Genomic DNA, 19,802 nt, shown 5'->3' with positions numbered 1-19,802 from the left:
ATATGATCTTCATGTTGGTAGTTTCTCCTTCCTTGCTCTAAGATACACTTGGTGTCATTTTTTACATGCTTGCTAGCACACATTTACAGCTTTCTTCATTGCTCTGCAGTGCTACACCATATCTGATTTTATGGTGTGTGGTGCCCGTTACATAAGTTAGCTGTTATTTTTTTTTGTTCTCTTTGTTACCCCTAAATCCAGCTCCATGTCAGCATTTCTTTGACTGATCACTGGTGAGTTGTTCATAGCCATCCTGTCTGTAGGGCCAAGCCTGTGCCTCACCTGTTACATTTACATCCCTGTACTCTGCCCACCTTGTGTCCCCACTTTTCAAGGCCTCTGCTATTGCACCATGCCTGTATTTCTCTACACTGCATGCTTGTGCTAGTCATAACTCTCTTTCAACACAGAATAACTGTTTGTTACTTCTATTTATATAAAATGATGACTGTACCACACACAGATAAACAGAAGTAAAACAAATTAGCCATAGACCTTGTTAGTTATGGAAACTGCTGTCACAGCTAACCAAGTAAAAGATACAGAAGGGTCAAGAGAAGTTCAAACAAAGCAAACCTGACAAGCCCCAGTCCTGAGGCCTTGCAAATTCAGTACAAAGGTTATGGCAAATTACTGTATTACAAGGCTGCATGGTTACTGGGTTTTAGACTCAAAAGTCATGAGCAGGTAAGAGCAAGCTCTACACGCTACCACATCATCCATCAGGTTAGGCTGTTTTTTTTAGAACTGTTTAGAACTGGTTATGCTGGCATTTTTTCTCTTTTGGGGAAGAAAAAACATGAATGCAAGACTTAGAATCTCAGTTATCTGAAATTTTAAAACTAGAGGCTAGTTCAAAGAATACTGCATATTTTTACAGATAAAATTGCATGGCATAGTGAAGTAGAGAAAACAAGGGTAATGGCAAGAATAGCCAAGCAGTGGAATTGTCTGATTCTTTCTCAAAAGATGAAAGAAAACCCACAGCCTCCCCAGGCAAACAAACATCTGATTCAGCTTTGAGCTAGATAATCTCTTGATGTTGCTTTCAGTCCTATTGTTTTCTATTACTAGTCTGCTTTTTTTACCTTAAATAAAAAACTCCTTGTGAATTCTCAAAAGGGACAGCTTTTCTTATGTCTTTTGTCTTTTTGATAGACCATATGTGATATACTGATGCATGTCTCCATAAATCCTCTAACTTGGCTTAGGTTTTGCAAAGCTTAAGAGTGGCCTTGTTTTCTCAGTTTGCTTTTTTTTTTAATAAAGAATTGCTAATTTCATAATCTTCTATTCAAATAGTGAATTTTATGGTGCTTGGACTGCTATCACTTACTGTATTTGTATAGCTGACATACAGATTATTTCTTTTTCCTTTAGAAAATACCCATTCCTGAATTTTCTGGTTGGTGTTTTGATATTAATGTTATCTTTGGCATCTTCTCCAGTCACATATAATTTGTTGTGTTCCTGACTTGACCTGGCACCTGTTTAATATCAATAGGCACAGCCCTCTAATTAATCATTTCCTCCATAGCTGCAATTCTGAACCATGATCTGGACAAGACATCTTGAGAATCAGAAGGGAAATCTCTAATCCTATAACATATCCTTAGTGATTAACTCAAAGTAAATTAGAGGCAGCAAAATCTGTGTCTTTTTAATGCAGGATCACTCTCAACACTGTAGGATTGAGTACTTTTTCAAGGCTTTTTTAAAGATCTCAAGGCTGCAACAGAGACATAACTGTCTCCCACTACCATTTCTATTCCTTCCATTAATTCCATTTTAACAACAGACCTCTCCTATCTGAACGGTGAAGCTTGGCTGATCTGATATTTTTGCCAGTCCCCCTGAGACCTATTGTATGCACACAGCTTTTGCAGTTCATCTTAGTTCTGACCAAAGAGAAGGAAAACACAGGCAGAGTTATTTCCTTCATGTAAAACCTTAGAGTCTACCCCAACATATGCAGGCACAGTTTCAGTCATAATCCCAAGATGGACATGGAATTCAAGGAACTGTACCAGAGAGACTGCAGATAAACGAGGAATTTGGACATGAAGCGGCAGGAAGATAAGCAAGAATTGCATAAGTACAAAAAATTGTGTGGATTCATCCTACCATGTTCTGATAACCTGAATTGAATTCTGCTGTTCTTCTCTTTTGCTAATCTGGTATGCTTTTAGACTATGCTAGTCTAGTATACCTCTGCTAGTATAACCCATTAGCTAACAGGGGTTTTCAGAAGAGCTTTCAGGTGTGAAGAAAGAGGAGAGAGTTGCAATCTGTGGTGTGACTTAGTATAAATTCCATGGGGCACATTTAAACAAGGTGCCTTTCCCTGAGACTGACCAAGACGGAATCTGTGTTAGCGCTTCCTCACAGAAAGTTTTTGGCAGATTTTTTTTTTTTGGAAGCAGTGATTGTTCACTATGATGTGACTAAGGGAGTAGCTAAAGTGACACAGCATTGCATGGCTACCATGATTCCTGGATTTGGGTAGTTTTGGGAATAAAATAGCTAACCTAACTTCCAAGGTGGTGCCGCTATTTATTCTGTATATTCCTTTCCTGTAAAAGAGTTTTTTGCCTTGTTAAGATTTGGATTGTCTTTGAAATATTCAGTATTCTTTCTCCCTCTCTCTTCTGCTTTCCCTCCCCACCACTCACTCCCAACATGGATTTTACAGGGGAAAAAATCCAAACAATGGCAGCTAGAGAAGGGAGAGCTGAAGAATATGAAGAAATTGCTGCACCTTTGCCCGGAAGCATTCTGCAATTCTGGGAAGATTTCAGATATCATATTATTTTAGCCTGGTCAGGAACAGGCAAACTGCCAACTCGAAAGTTCAGAGAAGGCATTAGTTCCTATATTTGACTTTAGTCCATTTGAGCAACATAAATATGGATCAAAACCAGGTAATCGAAAAAGAAAAAAAACAAACCAAAAGCTCAAATCCAAACAAAACCCACCACCACCAACAAAAAAGCCCTCATGATTTCCTTGTTCTGGATACCTAATACTTTTATGGTAAGGTTTTGACTTGGGTCTTATCTTGTCCAAACTGGTATATGATCCCACATAAGAGGAAATGCAGATAACAGTGGGGTGTCTCATTGCCAGTACCTCGCTCCCAGCTGCAGACGCACTGGTCAGCAGCAGAACATGTAAAAGGGAAGGAGCAGACTCCAGCACATCTCCACTCACTTGGCCGGTGTGTAGTAGAATGGGGTATGTAGGGCTATCGCACAACACCAGCTGCAAGCCAAATGAACAATTAATGATCACACAACATTTTGAAGCTGTAGAATGGAATTTATTGCCCAAAGTAGCACTTTGGAGTGGGAAATAACATTGGGATTCTGTGCGTTCATTGACCTTCCGGGGAACTATTTTCCAAACTAAAAAAATAATGAAGGGAAGGTTGTTTACAGAGACATTAGCTGCAGCAGAGGTGCTCTGTAAGACCAGAAGGGTCACTCTCTGCATGTGCATTCTGTTATGGAATAAAAGCATACTTTGTGAAGGAATTCGCCTTTAAAGGGCTGTCTGCCTAAGTGCTCTTCTGGAATAGCTCTTGTGGAATAATGCAGTTTTCAAAAGCAGTGCCAGCCACTTCCTCAATACAGACAAAGCCTCAGGGCTCCTAGGATTAGACTTTTGGTACTCATGTAAATCGCTGGATGTCTCAAATGGGGACCCTGCGAGCACTCCTGTGGTGTGCTGATGATGGCTGAGGGCCGTGGGGTTTGTTGCTTGGTTTCCTGACTCGGCTAAGAAACAGCTTGGAAAAAGTGCCCTTAGCCTCCCACAGACGAAGGGTGGGTAAGTTTTCACAAACACCTTAAAACAGGCTGAGAATGTTGCTCCCATCCCTTCTGCCATTTCAAACCCACACAAGGGGTGGCCAGGAACTCCTCCTGCTCACAGGAATCCGCGGATGTCTCCTTGACATGCAGTCCTGTACTGACTGTGCTACCAGAGGCAAGCTAAAATGGGTAATTGCTTTCCACATACTGCCTCCAAGAAGACTGCAGATGTCTCAAAGTGTTCATATACTAAAAAGCACCTTTTCCATCCTTTTAAAATGGCAGATTAAGTCATGTGTGTGACTCAGCCTCATTTTCTTGTCCTGTGACTTCAGGCAAGTCACTTCTCTTCCAGCTTTCTGACGGGTTTTGGGCGTCCAATCCAAAAACGCCGTGTGCCTTGTTTAAGAAGATGCGTGAGTGGCACCCTGGAAAAACAAAGGCAGAACGTGTTGAATTGAATATCCTCCTAATCGATGCCATTCCACGGTTTTCACCAAGGCTGCCTTTCCCAGCTGTAAAACAAGAGCAGTGCAATATTCCTTAGAGAAAGAGCGAGTATATATTTCATAAATCATAGATGATGAAGTGATTAAAGACAGTGATTAAAACGTATTTCAGCGCGGGACGGGGCTGAGGGAAGGGGCGGCCCCCATTCCTGCCAGGAGCCCGTGCCCTCCCTCACGGCCCCGCCCCTCGGTGCCGGCGGGAAAGCGGCGGCTCTGTGCCCTCAGGAGGAGGAGGGGGAGAGGCTGTGGGGAGTTTGGAGCCTTCGGCCTGGGTGCTGTACCTACCCGCTCCCGGAGCTGCTCGGGCATGAGCTGGGGTTTCGTTGTTGTTGTAATTCTCGCGGGGAATTACGGTGCTCGGCGGGAGAGGGAAATTCTGCCGTGTCTCACCCCTTGGGAACAGAAATGTACATCCCATGCGAAGGCAGCTGGCAAGGAAAAGCCAAATAAATCCGTGTGTTGATAGGCGATTAATCACTTATTTTTCTCTGAGTCAACAGATGTGAGATCACACACACTGTGGTGCCCCTTGGGGTAGGTCAGATTGCCTCCTGCCCCTGGCCCAGGGGGTCGAGCTCTGCTCCAGCCATTTTCTGTCAGTCCAAAAACCCAGGGGGAACTGCTGGGACCAGGTCCCTGTCACACCTGCAGCCTGGAAGGGGTGCAGCATCCAGGTCTTCATCACCACTCCTGGGCACCTGAGGTGGCACAAGATTGATGGTGTTTCTTCATAGATTTGCTCTTTTGTCTCAGGCTTTTACCCTTTTATCTACTGCGTCGCAGGCTGTGGCGACTGAAATCCTTCAGGTGCGCCAACACACCAGCAGCAGCAGGACCCTCCACTGAGCAGGAGGATTTTGTTCATACCTAAATTTTTTAGTAGGGTGAGGTATAGTTTCTCCGTTTTCCCTTGTAGCCTGCAGGAAGGCACAGGTCTGGGCCTGCCTTGTTTTTCTGCTGTGAGATGCCAATTGCCTCAGGATGAGGAGTAGGAGAACGATCCCATGACCTGCTGAGCGTTATTGAAGTGCAGGATTATGTGCATTTCAGGAGGATGTTTCTAATGAAGAAGGGGATTGTAATATAGTTTTAATACCTTTTGCATTACTTGTTTTTCTTCCTTCAGTATTTGAAGTTAAGGATTATTTAAAATCTCTTATTTTTTAATTAATGTTTTACTTTATGCAAAGGCACGATTTGTCATTCCATAATTGTCAGTGTTCTGAAACAGAAATGAAATATAACCTGACACTATCAGATACAACTGATTTTATAAGAATATTTTCATTAAATATTAACAGAAGATAATACTAAAATTCTGATATTTTGTTTCTCCCTTTCCCAGCCTCTGTATACAGAAGATTCTTGCAAGCAAATTAGGCAGACATTAAATATCCATTTAGAAGCTGAAAAAAAAGGCTCTTTGCAGATAGTTAGCCTAAACTATCCTGACCTCTGTTAGACTCCCAAATCTTACAGTTAGAAAGGATGAGCAAGTAAATATATACACATATCTGGATGAGATGGTTTGCAAAACTTTTGATCAGCCATAGCTAGAACAGCAAAGGTAAACTCACAATTAAAACAGAAGCAACTTGCCCATTTACAAAAGAAAAAAAATGATTACAGGTTATAAGGTCATATTTCTAGGGAACTACTTTGTATTTATTTTTCTTGCATTCATACAATTTAAGGAGGTCATATTTTGCTTCTTGTTTAACCATGCTATCACTGGGGGCCTCTTCCCGTTCTAGGCCTTGCTTATAGGAATTCACATAGAGAGGGCAGTGAAACAGTGGTGAAGCAGAGACACAGCAAGTTAAGCATGAAAAAACTTGAAATGAGCTCTCTGTATATGGTTTTGCATAGTAAAAGCCTCAGATTTTTATTACCCTTCCTTTATTCTTTTTATGCAAGCATACTCCTTACAGTCATTACCTGCATGTCTTCAGCATTTATTGGTCATTCTGAACCTCGGCAAGAACTTCAAAACAAATACAGCTTTAATAGTCTGCTCTCAAGATATATCACCAAGGAGTTGTAGCCTTCTCAGTAGCACTGTTTTGTGGGTTTTCTTTCACATAAAGATGGGGAAGCTGAGCTGTTGCACAGCCTTTCCATTAACCATTCTGTCTGTAACTATGCTGACTTTTGCTATAAAAATACAGACTGCCTTTAGCATTCTTACCAGAATAAATTCCAATAATGATAAATCATTTTAAACGTTTCCCACCTCCAAAAACTCGTCTCTGACCCAAGATTCTCACATGGGAATGAGATCTCTTTTCCTAATACCTGTGAAGCTCCTTTCTAGACAAACTGGTTCATCTTAGAGTGAAGCAGTAGATTTTCTCCTTTTGATCTGATATATCAGATAATGAAGAGTTGGAAGCAGAATCCAAGTTTAAATCCATATATGATGACATATTGACAAGTTTCTGTAGTTCAAGGATTTCTTAAAAGTACTTTTACAATCATTTACTCATTTATTGCCTCCCCAATACTGCCTTTGTTTGCATTTCCCAGCAGTGATCAATACTTTATTGCCTGCTCTTTCACAATGAAGGCCATGGAGGATCAAGTCGTCCAAGAAGAACCAGGATACCAGGATGATGAGGTAAATTTAAGGTTGGTTGGAAAATATGAGCAGCAAATGTTGTTTGAAAGTAATCTGATAGTGTTAAGAAATCAGTGGAGAGACAGGAGATCCCCAAAGACCAATGTGTTTAAAATTTAGCTCTAATCTATTACCAAGAAAATCTCATTCTCTTAGTCCCTGTACAACCTGGCTCTTCAAGTACTCTTCGTTAACCTTTCAAAAGCTATGCACAATTTTTAATGAGATTATCATTATTTCTTTATATTTTGTGCTTCTATATTAAATGCAAGATCAGTTAATCTTATGCTTCCGAGGAATGGTCATCACCATGAAAAGACTGAGAAACTGTGGCAGAAAAGCTCTAGCTGATGATGATAACACAAGTTTTATTAGCATAGCAGAGGATTAATTGCCTGTGAAGTTACACTTTATGGAGAAGGTGATAGGAAATGTTAAGGCCTTTTTGGCTGGCTATGGCTTTGCCTATTTCAGTTGCCCAAGAAGTTAAGTATTATTGGGGAAAATCAATAGAAGTTTACAAATTTGAAACAGACACATAATGAGATACACATAATAACAAGAAAATAACAAGAAAAACAAAAATCTATTTTTTTCCTGCTATTTTTTTTTAGGAATCCTTTTTTCAAGATATTGACCTTCTACAGAAGCATGGAATTGTAAGTATTAGTGTCACTTGACACAGAGTTGTGTATGTAAAGATGTTGTAAGGTTATTTCCAAAATTGTATGCACATTGATGCAAACAGCTGAAATTCCTCCTTGCAGTACATTCTAACTCAGTCATGTGGAGACAAATTTTGCCTCTGGTGATAAGACAAATTTTTAGAAAATCTCGTTCACATCAGATTCCTAAATAAAGTGGCAAGACACTCAAACTATTTAGCACCTAGCACTCTTGAAAAACCAACTGCTTGCTAATTTATTTGAAAACTGTGTGATAGATTATTTCCTGTTCCTGCCAATCTTTGTAATTACTCCTGCATTTTTGGTGCCTGTGAGATTACACTGTGACAATTGTTGCTATACTATTTTCAGCATGCTGGTGAAGGGGGGAGAGTAGGAGTGAGGAGAATATTAGTAGCTAGAGAAATAAGTGGTTTTCTTCATCAAATATGAATTCCTATCATTGTTATCATTATCATAATTATCACATAAACATCACCTATTTATTTGAATTACTATTATATGTTTATCTAGGAGTCTGGCTCATGGATTGGAATCCTATTATATTCAGTTATAGGAGCAGAATAAAAGGTTGGGTTTGCCTGAAGTAATGTAAGATTTAACTCTAATTTAAATGACTACAGGCAAATACAGATGGGAAGGACACAGACACAATGAGTCATCATTAGTCAGCACTACAGCTACTGGGCTGAGCATGTCAGCAGTGTAGTTGTTGACAACTTTTTTTATTTTAGAGTTCTGAAGAAGGATCACATGATTGGGAGCTCTAACTATGGGGGCACAAAGGAAAAATACACAAATTATTGCGTTAAAAATGTAACAAGTTGATCAAAGAGGCAGACCTGAGCTGGAAGGGAGCTGTACTACCCTGTCAGTATTAAATAAGGCACAGCATTCACATAATGATATGAATGTATGAAAGATCTTGAAAATAAAGGATAATGACTTAGGCTGTTTTTCTTGTTTAATAGGGCTCTTCTGCTCCTTTTCATTTTTTTCTTTCTTCCAAGTGGGTATTCTCACACCTCAGGGGAAGGTTTTGTTCTCAGCTGTGCCAGTTAAAAGCTTTGTGTGAACATATGATGACCCATATCTGCTAAATTAATTTACTTCAAGAAATAATTTTTGTGGATTTAGATTTTTTTTTTCTGAGGAGTAGAGAGAAAAATATTTACTAGATCTGACATGTAGCCACAAAAAGAGTCAGAATAGCACAGAATAGCACAACTGTGGTTCGATGATCAAAGGTGTTTGGTTGGAATTAAGGTGCTGTGACCCCTCAGCCTTTGCTGAGTGTCATACACATATCACAGGATGAGAAATAAGCTTCCAAATGAACATGACTAATTTCTCACACAACCCCCTCCCTTCTTATGCTCTATGCACTCCCACACTCTAGATAAATAGATGATACGTCCAGTTCATAGTTTTTTTCAAAGGAAAATCTTGGCCAGAAATGGTAAATTGATGTATTATCCCACACCTTTCACACAGTAGGTTTTCTTGTGAGTAGACTGTTTGTGCTTTTAAATTCCCAGTGATGTCAACATCATAAAATGAGGTGAGAGGAGGCAAAATGTGTCAGTAGGGTGCTGTCTGAAGTTGTGCTGTTCCCAATTTATGAAAAACTCTAGTAGCTCGTTCCATCCCAAAGTATCAGTTAGATCTGGAAGATACATGTGTTTTAAGCTGGACATAACTGTGAACATGCAAAACCAGCACAGCATTTAGACTCAGCTTCCAGTGATCCTCGTGTATCGGCTCCCAGCTATCCACCCTCAGATTATATGGTTTACAGATTATCTGTGCTAAGGGACCAAGGGCAGACTGAGTGTTATAGGGTTTCCTAGGATGGGCTCCATGCTATCTGTAATAATCCATACTGTTTCTTTACTACCAGCCTGGATCTAGAAAAACTGACACTGAACAGGGACAAGTAAATACAACTGGACCCAGACACCTTTCTCTCAAAACCACCAGGAGCTGCTCTCTGCACCACGATCCCTCACACCAATCTTACTCAAAATTTTCTTTTGCTGGTGTCACAAACTACACAAGGAAGAGTTTACTGTGTAAATCTGTTTATTTCTCGGTGAAAACCCACATGCATGTGAATGTATAGTACAATATGTTTCAAAGCTGTTAACTGTCTGAATACTCACAGAAGGGAAATTTCTTTCCAGAACGTAGCAGATATTAAAAAGCTGAAGTCAGTTGGGATCTGCACAATCAAAGGAATCCAGATGACCACGAGAAGGGCGCTGTGCAATGTAAAAGGGCTTTCAGAGGCCAAAGTGGACAAGATTAAAGAAGCTGCAAACAAGCTTATTGTAAGTCACTTCCCTGAGAGTTTAAACCTATGTTGGCCTCTCCAAAATGCTGTGCAACATTTCTCTTAACAGATTTTCCACCACATCATTAAGATAATTTTGAAAATTATTCTACTTGGTTACTCTAAAGGGATAATACTTTATACTCCACAACAACCAGATAGTGTTTTTCATACCTAACCTGTGTGAATGAGGCTAGAGAGGAGAGAAGATATTTATATGGGATATTGCACCATTAACTTCAGGATAAAGCTAAAATAAACCTCTCATGTTGTCTTTGGTCTTCCTTAGGAGCCAGGCTTCCTGACTGCCTTTGAGTACAGTGAAAAACGGAAGATGGTATTTCATATTTCTACTGGCAGCCAGGAATTCGAGTAAGCTTACCTCTAAAATCCTGCCTTCATCCAAATGTTTCCAATGATTATATTTATCGTCCTTAATGAGACACAGAAATATAAGGGAATAAATACTCAGCTAGGACAAGTAGGTCCCCTTCCATTTGGAGCTAGTGCTGGCTCAAAGATTCCTGCATCAGTAAGCAACAAAGCAAACTCCTTTTCTGAGGGGAAACTGAACTTTGTACAGTCACTGTAAATAAACATCCAGAGTTTGCATCCAAAAATCCTGAATGTATCATCATTTTTTTTACCTCGTCAAAACAACCTGCAGGTCTCAGGTCAAACTTGCAAGTGTTCAAGCCCTCCCTTGAGATATTTATCTTTTCAAATGTTATTTTTTTTCTCTTCTTTCTTTCCAGTTATAATTTCTACAGATCTTTCTCTTGCACATAAAAAGAGAGGTTAAGACAGAGTTAATTCTTTATGAATCAGGGATCATTTAGTGCCCTGCACTTAATGCAGCAAGTGAGGGGCTTTAGGGCAAAAATTACTTTTCTTAAAGTAGCAAAAATGTATCTTTTTTTACATTCCTCTTCTGATTTTGTGGGTTTAACTATATCATAATCCTCTCCCTTTCTCCAGTAAACTTCTGGGTGGTGGGATTGAAAGCATGGCAATCACTGAGGCCTTTGGAGGTGAGAGAACCACATTAAATGAGTGTTATTGAACAAAGACCTGAAACTTAATTTAGATTTTAGTTCACAAAAACTTGATTATTTCTATCAAATTTACCATGTCGTACTCTCAAAGATGAGGACCTGCAGGAGTGCAAGAAGAAAGAATCCACTTCTCTTAGTGTTTTCTCATTTTCCCCTCTTCATTTGCTTGCAGACTAAGTTTGAGCTGAGTAATCATTAGACTTGGGGCATGCTGATTCACTAAAACATATCATTATTAACACTATTACTAAGGTGTCAAAGTTCTGATGCAAAATGTTCCTTTCCAGTAACACAACTGCCACAAAAGGTATGCACGCTTAGTGTACATTGTATTTCATGTAAGATTTTGAAATGACAATTAAGCTACTGTTATACTACACTTGATTAGTTGGTGCTTAACACTTCAACAAGAAGAGTTCATAAAACACAGTACTCTTTAGAAAAGATAAACTGGAGACTAACGTGATTTGATGTAGTGAGATGATAAACTTGTAAACTTCTCCTTGGTCATTTTACTGAAAATGAAACTGGTCCAGGTCAATGGAATCAACCATTTCTTACCCCACCTGTCCTCAGTTAACACTTTACCACGGGTGCCATGTGGTTTTAACTTCTACACACAAGGGAATAAATGACCTTAGCAATCAAGTGCGATAAAATTAAAGCATTTCAGATTTTGCTTTTCACGTGACACATTTCTCTTGCACAGAATATGATTTATAAATTGAGGTTAAATGACTTAAAAAGATAGAGATAGAGGTGAGTTTTGTAAGTAAGGGTGTTCCTAACTGCAGTAATGCCTGAATCTGGCAAACTTGGAAAAAGAGACCTTGACTTTTTTTTTTTTCCTTTTCTTTATTTAACAGAGTTTCGGACAGGCAAAACCCAGCTATCTCACACTCTTTGTGGTAGGTGTAATACCAGTGAACCCATTCTTTACCCCTGTATCAGAATTAAACACATACAGAGAACTCTGAATCTTTTATGTCCAGAAATACAGTGTAACAGACCCTGGTGACTCTTACCTCCATTAGCTGTGTTTGAGTAGAGAACTCATAAATGATTACTTTTTAATACTGCTCACATCCATGTAAATTTTGCCATAAGGAGAGAGATGATAATAGACTGCCTTAGATAAACCAGTATAACACACCTTCTGGAAAAGCAGAGCACAAATATGGGTCACATGTAGATGGGGGGCATTGCTCAGAAAAGGGCAAAGGCAAAGATTCTATCTCAGCATCTCTTTTACTTTCCTGGTTTCCAGAGGTTTTGCTGAATATGACATTCTGGAAGGGCACTGAGGGGATACTACTGACTGTCAGTAACTGGATAAACAAATACTTTGGCAGTTGCAGTATTTGGGCAGTGCCAAATCCAGCAGGACTCTGAGTTCCCAGAGACATCTCTCGATGTGTAAATAGTAGTAAAAAATAACTAATACAACTATTAATGCTGCTGGAATTACCAGACACTGCGTAGGCAAATTCCCTTAAATGAGCCCTACATTGTATAGTGAAATATGGCATGTTCTGGAAAAATAAGGCCTCTTCTAGTTAGTACAGTCTAATGGCCAGCAGAGTCATACCCTTTTGCATGAATGATTACAACTGGATTCAATATTTTAGCTTATCCACTCCAAAGAGACTAAACCCACAATCAGTAACTATTCATGTATCAGGAAAAATTCATATCCAAAGAATTTTTGTTCAGACGAGTTACAGCTGGAAAAAACCCTGCTAAAACAATACAATCAATTTGGGCAGAGGATTAAGACAATGCCTTGTGTATAGGAACTTATTAATAATATCCTTAAAAGATACAGATTTAGTTAGGGTACTCAGTAAAACACAGTTTTGATAGCATTTATTAAATCTCATTTGATCTCTAGTTGAGAAAAGGGGCTTGAGTTTATACTCAAGATGGCAGTAAAACTTGAGATACTCCTGATTTCCACATTGATTAAAACTGGTGGTTCTTTGTGATATGAATAAGCAGTTGTATTTTATTTTAAAAAATAATAATAGAAGGAGCAAGAAAATATTTTCCCCACTTTTTCATGTTGATCTTCTATGATTCTCTGCAGTGACAGCTCAGCTCCCAGGACCAAATGGCTACACAGGTGGAAAGATTATCTTCATTGATACTGAAAACACTTTGTATCTTTTTGACTCTTAAAGCTACAGGTATGATGAACTTGAAAGACAGTTTATTTTATTATATGGAAGCAGGAGTCTCCTGATAGCTTCATATATGTAAAACATGACTGGCACAGAAATCCTGAAGAGCACAGTGTGTAGTGGCCCACAAGGAAGTGACTTTTTCCTCTGTCATTTGATGTAATTCAACCTGGAAAAATTAGAGTTAGGATTCAGATTTTATTTTAAATGAGTTTTGCTTGTGTGTGGGTTTTTTGGTTTTGGTTTGTTTGTTTGGGTTTTTTTGTTTTTGTTTTTATTCTGTTTTTATTTTGTTGTTGTTGTTGTTTTTCTTTTTGGTGGTTTTTTGGGGGGGGTTTTTGGTTTTTTTTTGATTGGTTGGGGTTTTTGTTTTGGTTTTTTGGGGGGTTTTTTTGTGGTTTTTTTGTTTGGTTGGTTGGTTGGTTTTGTTGGGTTTTGTTTTTAAGATCTAATAGGCCTCCTACGGGTGATAGCAGCTTTTCTGTTCAAGATAAATTTATCTAAGTACTAAACACTATTTTTAACACTTCACATCTGCGATAGACTGTGTATAAACAGGTTTTGCTCACAGCTAAATTCCTAGAGCACAGATATTCATGTGCCAGCTCCCCCCACCTCAAACCCTAAACACAAAACAATTATCATTGTGAGCCTTAAACTATCTTTAGGGTATGTGGGACAGCATGAAGAGAAAAAGTCAGTGTTCTCTAGGATTGAAATAAGTTGGCCACAACAACCCCCTGCAGCGCTACAGGCTGGGGACAGAGTGGCTGGAGAGCAGCCAGGCAGAAAGGGACCTGGGAGTGCTGATTGACAGGAGGCTGAACATGAGCCAGCAGTGTGCCCAGGTGGCCAAGAAGGCCAATGGCATCCTGGCCTGTATCAGGAGCAGTGTGGCCAGCAGGAGCAGGGAAGTGATCCTTCCCCTGTACTCAGCACTGGTGAGGCCTCACCTGGAGTACTGTGTCCAGTTCTGGGCCCCTCAGTTCAGGAAAGATGTTGAGGTGCTGCAGCAGGTGCAGAGAAGGGCAACAAGGCTGGTGAAGGGACTTGAGCACAAATCCTATGAGGAGAGGCTGAGGGAGCTGGAGTTGTTTAGCCTTGAGAACAGAAGGCTCAGAGGAGACCTCATCACTCTCTACAACTCCCTGAAAGGAGGTTGTAGGCAGGTGGGGGTTGGTCTCTTCTCGCAGGCAACCAGCAGTAGGACAAGAGGGCATGGTCTTAAGCTGCGCCAGGGGAGGTTTAGGTTAGATATTAGAAAGAAATTCTTTACAGAGAGGGTAATCAGCCATTGGAATGGGCTGCCCAGGGAAGTGGTGGTTTCTCCGTCCCTGTAGGTTTTTAAGACGAGGTTGGACGTGGCACTTAGTGCCACGGTCTAGCAACTGTGGTGGTAGTGGATCAAGAGTTGGACTTGATGATCTCAGAGGTCCTTTCCAACCCATCTGATTCTATGATTCTATGATTCTTCTTTCCCACCCCATCCTGCCCCTAATTCTATTTTGGAATGGAGTTTTATTATTTTCAGGGCATGGTTTGTATAAAGAGAAATCCTTAACTCTGACTAATGTCAGCCGACCAGACCGTCTTCGTGACATCGCCGATCGCTTCAGTGTTGACCATGAGGCAGTACTTGACAATGTGCTGTATGCACGTGCATATACTAGTAAGAACAGTATTGCAACTGGCATGATATTTATGTTTTTTCTCCAAGGTATCCATTTTAATATTCTCATTTTATCAACAGCTCCAACGCACTGTGTCACAAGACACTGCTTTAAAACTTAAGAAAGTTTTAAATGGGACTTTTACTTTGAGAGTGCAATATAAATACGATTAAAACAATTTCTGTGTGTCATTTAATTCAACATTAAGTTGAAATGCTTATATTGCTTTTCAGTTTCTTAACACAAGAAAAAAAGTTGTCTTCTTGCATACTTTCATTGTGAAGCTTTTCACAAAGAAGTGTTGTGAGATGGGCAAGTGGAAACTGGAGCCTCCAAAAGCACAGGCACTGTTGGGTATTGCAGATTGTTACTGGGCACTGGATTTAAAACTGCTGGCAGTGAAAATATAAACAGTGCAAACATTTAAAGTGGGATTTTAAAATTCAGGCTTTTGTTCCTTCAGAGCTCTTTCTGGTCCTAATTTCACTTGGCAACTCTACTTCCCACCAGGTGAACATCAGATGGAATTGCTTGACTATGTAGCAGCCAAGTTCCATGAGGAAGCTGGTATCTTCAAGCTATTGGTACAAGACTTTTTGGTTTTGTATGCTTACTGTTTCAGAATAAGTTTTCCTATTTTGTTTCACTATATTTACTTATCTAGCATAATTACAATGCAGATCATTGACTCCATAATGGCACTTTTCCGTGTGGATTTCAGTGGTCGTGGAGAGTTGGCTGAACGACAACAGAAACTAGCTCAGATGCTGTCAAGGCTCCAAAAAATATCAGAAGGTTGGTAGCACAACCACCTAGTAGTCCAAGTGTATTATCAATCAGGCACTGGCCCAGGAATCTTTCCTCACTTTACACCTCTGTCTGTTACCAAAAAGATCAAACTGAAAATATATTAATTCAAGATGACAGATTGAGAAAACTTTAGAACTTTTCAGCATTTAGAGTTTTTCTAGAAATGCTGTCAAGTCCTAAATGAGAGAATAAATGGTCGATCTGGACAAATATCCAGTAAGAGAAATTGTCTTCCCCAAATTTCTACAGTCTAAATACAAAAGAAACACAAAGAATAGAAAAAAGGATGAAGGCACAGAGAGATAAAAAAAGCTGTGCCCATCACTGCTTTCCTAGGACTTTGCAATGCTCTGAGGGATGATGACAGGATGACTAGAAATGTTGATGAGGAATGAGTAAATGCTTTTTTTCTGTACAGTAAAAAAAAAGGCAAACAGAGAAAGGGAGGGAGAAGGGGCTGAGGGCAGGGTGCCAAGAGAGAAGATGGGAACTGAGAAAGACTTGTTGACTGGAATTCTGAAAAGTGCTCATTTTTGGTGTATCTCAGCTGAAGCCATGCAGGAGCAAATTAACTGCAGCCATCAGCCATAAAGAATATTTGCTGCTCGTTCATTTGAAACGTGAAGTGCTTCAGCAGCAGCCCTGCTTTTACTGTGGATGGGAGAATATTTTGGCATTCTAATTGGATGTAGTCTACCTTCTTTCCATTGTTTTCCATTGCAGAATATAACGTGGCCGTGTTTGTGACCAACCAGATGACTGCTGACCCAGGAGCAACTATGACGTAAGAGAATTTTTCTCTCTCTTTTTAAAAAATTTCTCCTGTATAGAGCAAGTGGCACTGAAATGAAGGTTCAGATTTTTTGTTGGTTCCTGTGGTATGAGGAATCATTCATGGATGACACCTCTAAGTTTCTCTCAGGTTTTGTAATGTTTTTTTACATTTATCTGCTGCCTGGTATCATGGTATGATTTCACTGTGACTTGAATGAAGACAACGAGCTACAAAAAGTATTGAAAAAGCATCTCCATTTTCCTTTGGAAGACCTTATATATGATGTTTAAATTGTGCATTTCTTGAGCCTCTTGAATTTAATGAGAGGCAAATGATGCCAGCACTGACCATCTGAACATCCTATCTTGAGGCAAGTGTGTTAAAGTATTTTTTTAATATATTGACCTATTTATCATTTATTACTGTTGAACAGGCCTTGTCTGACAGCTAATCACAGTATTAACCTCTGGAATTTGCACAGTGAATCACTGCCATTTTCTTGCTAATTCAGCTTTCAGGCAGACCCAAAAAAGCCCATTGGGGGCCACATCCTTGCTCATGCTTCCACTACCAGGATCAGTTTGAGGAAAGGGAGAGGGGAGCTGCGCATTGCAAAGATATATGACAGGTAAATGACCTTTCCCTCACAGCAAGGAACCTGCATTACGAGCAACCGTAAGGTGACCAAGTTCAAGGTACTGAAACTTTCTGCGTGGTAAATTGGGAGAAAATCTGAAAGGACAAACTAATTAACAGATTAAACAACTAATTAAAGTTGTCTTGCATATTACATACATTAAATTACGTGATCTTTCATTATAAATCCTACTAAGATGCTCGGCTCTTAAAGAAGACCATCCAATAGTTTGGTAGGAGTGGTGCTCCAGAGCTGTGAAATTACTGTTTTCCTGACATAATTATTTCACTTTGTCAGATCGTGATGGTATTGATCACGTTTGCACATAGGTATAAAGGCAATGAAGTGTTCCAGGTCACTTACACCTACAACATTTTGGGGACTGTTTCACAACTGCATTTAACATGGAGAAACCCACAAGTTTCTTGGTTGTTTTTTTCTCCAGCCCTGAGATGCCTGAAAATGAAGCTACATTTGCAATAACCACGGGAGGGATTGGGGATGCCAAAGAATAGGTAAAAAAAAACAATGTAAATGTACTGCTGGGCAAGTTGGGATGAAGATTTGTGCATGGCCACCAACTGCCTGGCTTCACTTCTAGCTTTTGAGAACTATTTGAGATATTTTGGGAGAACACTGGGATGAACTCTGTGCAGTTCAGTTTTACTGAATTTGGTTCATTTAAGGTCTTTGTTTTTCAATTGAACTTTCAGCAGACAATGATTCAAGAAATAAGCTTGTGAATTGTTCTCAGAATCCTTTTCCTATGTTTTGTGAAAATCAAAGCTGTTCTTTCACATGAGATTAAATATACTCTTTCTTAGTTTATTTCAAAGAGAATGTCTAAGTCGTAGAATTTAATGGAGCGAAATGAAGAAGAATTGGAATAAACTCAGTTATGAAATTACCATAAATAGGTGGAAAAGGCAGTGGGAGGAGCAACAGCCCAAGAACTTGATGGATTCTCATGTACTGCAGAAGAACAAGTAATTTTAAAAATATATTTTTAGGCATTTTTATCTTGCCTATTTTTATCTTGATAATGCTTACATTTTTATTTAGCAGTTTTTACTTTTTGAAGAGAATGTTTTAAAGCTGTTCTTATTAAAGTTAAAAATAAAGACTGAATTAGAACAGAGGTCTGATTATGTTTGGGTGCTTTGAATTAAACCCTTCTCTCAATAATCCTGTTGATCTTTCATGAGAGAACTAATCCGGGTGCAACCCAACATTTTAAACCTATTGTCTAGTTCTCTAATGGGACAAACTTTACATAATTGGCTTGTCATTCTTCTAACAGAAGTAAGAATACTAAAGATTACTATTAATTATTGTTATCAGCATCATTATTAAAAGGAATAAAACAATCCCAGTGGCTACATAGGAGAGAGAGGCACTGGCACTGTCGCTTACACTGAGGGAAAGGCATTTAGGATTCAGTTTGCTGAGGGAGCACAGCTCCAAACCAGCCAGAGATGTAGGTCATGGGGTACAAAAGAAGAAGCTGGGAATAAAGAGAGAAACAGGGCACTGGGGGACAAAATAATAATTCAGTTTGCAGTGCCTCTGATGCTCATGGAATGGCTTGTTTTAAAATAAACTCAATAATTTATGTATTTATAAGGGAAGGTCTTGCTTTGTCCTCTGGTAATGAGAATGGTCTAACTTTGGCCTCTAACTTTGGTCAGGGAGCTTGTCCTCACTGGCACAAGAATTTTTTTCATTTAGATTAACAAATGCCTGTAGAATAACATGAAGTAAAAAGGCAGTGATGACCAGAAACTCATCCAAGAGAAGCCTGATGCTGTAGCCAGGCTTTTCCTTGTGAAAGACCTGGAGGGCTTGCCTTCCTTAAGTGGTTTCTTTACAGAGAGTTGGTATTCTTCTTGAGGTAAAGCACTATTTTCCACAGTGGAGAAAAGTCTAGAGAGACAAAGGCAGGGAGGCTGGCTGATCTGGGAGAGCCAGGAATGGACCAGCTATTGTCATTTAATGCAATGTCTAGTCCTTTGCATGTGTCATTCCCACACCAGGCATTCATATCCAGTGGCCAAGTACCAGGTGTCAGCGAGAGTGCACAGTGTCACTTGACTCCCTCCCACCTAGAAAGGCCCAAGTTCCTTTCAATACTTTATTTTAAGCACCAAGATCGCTTTTTGCTTTCTCACGCGTGCCATACATACATACAGCACATAAAACTAAAATGTTAATTTGTGTGCTGTTCCAGCCTGTTACTTTTATTCAAGGGTCTGTAACCAAAGGGGACTCACTTTCTCTTCTGCCAATACAGCCCGTTTTTGATAACCTGACGGCCCAGTAAGCACCAGTGACAGTGCAGCCGCCGTTTGAGCCGGGGCTGGGTCTGGCTGGTGTGACCCCATCACCCACCCAGCAGGGCCCCTGGTGCCGGGACATGCTGACCTGCCCCTTGGCGATATTACAGGCACGGCACAAAAGAACTTATGGCCTGTGCCACGTAATCGCCTCACGGATTATTCCTTCATTCGGCGAAGAGTCCCTGGTTGATCTGGGGAGTTCTCTCGCCGGCTCTGGCGACACCAAACATCATGGCCGCTGTCACTCCGCTCCTGCCCCAGCTCCGCGCCAAGATTCCCCTACTAATCTAATATGGAAAAACCTAGACACGCCGGAGCCGCCACGGAGGCCCGAGGGGCCGCTCCCGCCCCGCCGCCCCTCGCCCCATTATTGTCCCTCCATT

General features: G+C 40.1%; 1 protein-coding gene across 9 annotated transcripts in view; it reads left to right on the top strand.

The window, feature by feature from the left end:
- The window catches only part of DMC1 (DNA meiotic recombinase 1), a 32,430-nt gene extending 13,547 nt beyond the window's left edge, over positions 1-18,883 (top strand). The window contains exons 1-15 of one of the 9 annotated variants that reach the window (XM_027665324.1): positions 4,504-4,593; positions 5,105-5,205; positions 6,851-6,938; positions 7,553-7,597; positions 9,808-9,954; positions 10,246-10,328; positions 10,935-10,987; positions 11,878-11,919; positions 13,098-13,170; positions 14,769-14,860; positions 15,372-15,445; positions 15,542-15,656; positions 16,395-16,455; positions 16,958-17,074; positions 17,529-18,183. In XM_027665324.1, coding sequence (XP_027521125.1) covers positions 6,882-6,938; positions 7,553-7,597; positions 9,808-9,954; positions 10,246-10,328; positions 10,935-10,987; positions 11,878-11,919; positions 13,098-13,170; positions 14,769-14,860; positions 15,372-15,445; positions 15,542-15,656; positions 16,395-16,455; positions 16,958-17,074; positions 17,529-17,598 — 1,029 coding nt within the window. In that variant the 5' untranslated portion in view covers positions 4,504-4,593; positions 5,105-5,205; positions 6,851-6,881 and the 3' untranslated portion in view covers positions 17,599-18,183. The other 8 variants (XM_027665330.1, XM_027665334.1, XM_027665340.1 and 5 more) reach the window with 8 other exon arrangements.
- Positions 18,884-19,802: the final 919 nt, after the last annotated feature.

Source organism: Corapipo altera, unplaced genomic scaffold (assembly GCF_003945725.1).
Source record: "Corapipo altera isolate COAL_440 unplaced genomic scaffold, ASM394572v1 1, whole genome shotgun sequence".
NCBI classification, from domain to species: domain Eukaryota; kingdom Metazoa; phylum Chordata; class Aves; order Passeriformes; family Pipridae; genus Corapipo; species Corapipo altera.
The sequence above is the reverse complement of the archived record's forward strand: the minus strand, read 5'-3'. Positions and strand labels throughout refer to the sequence as shown.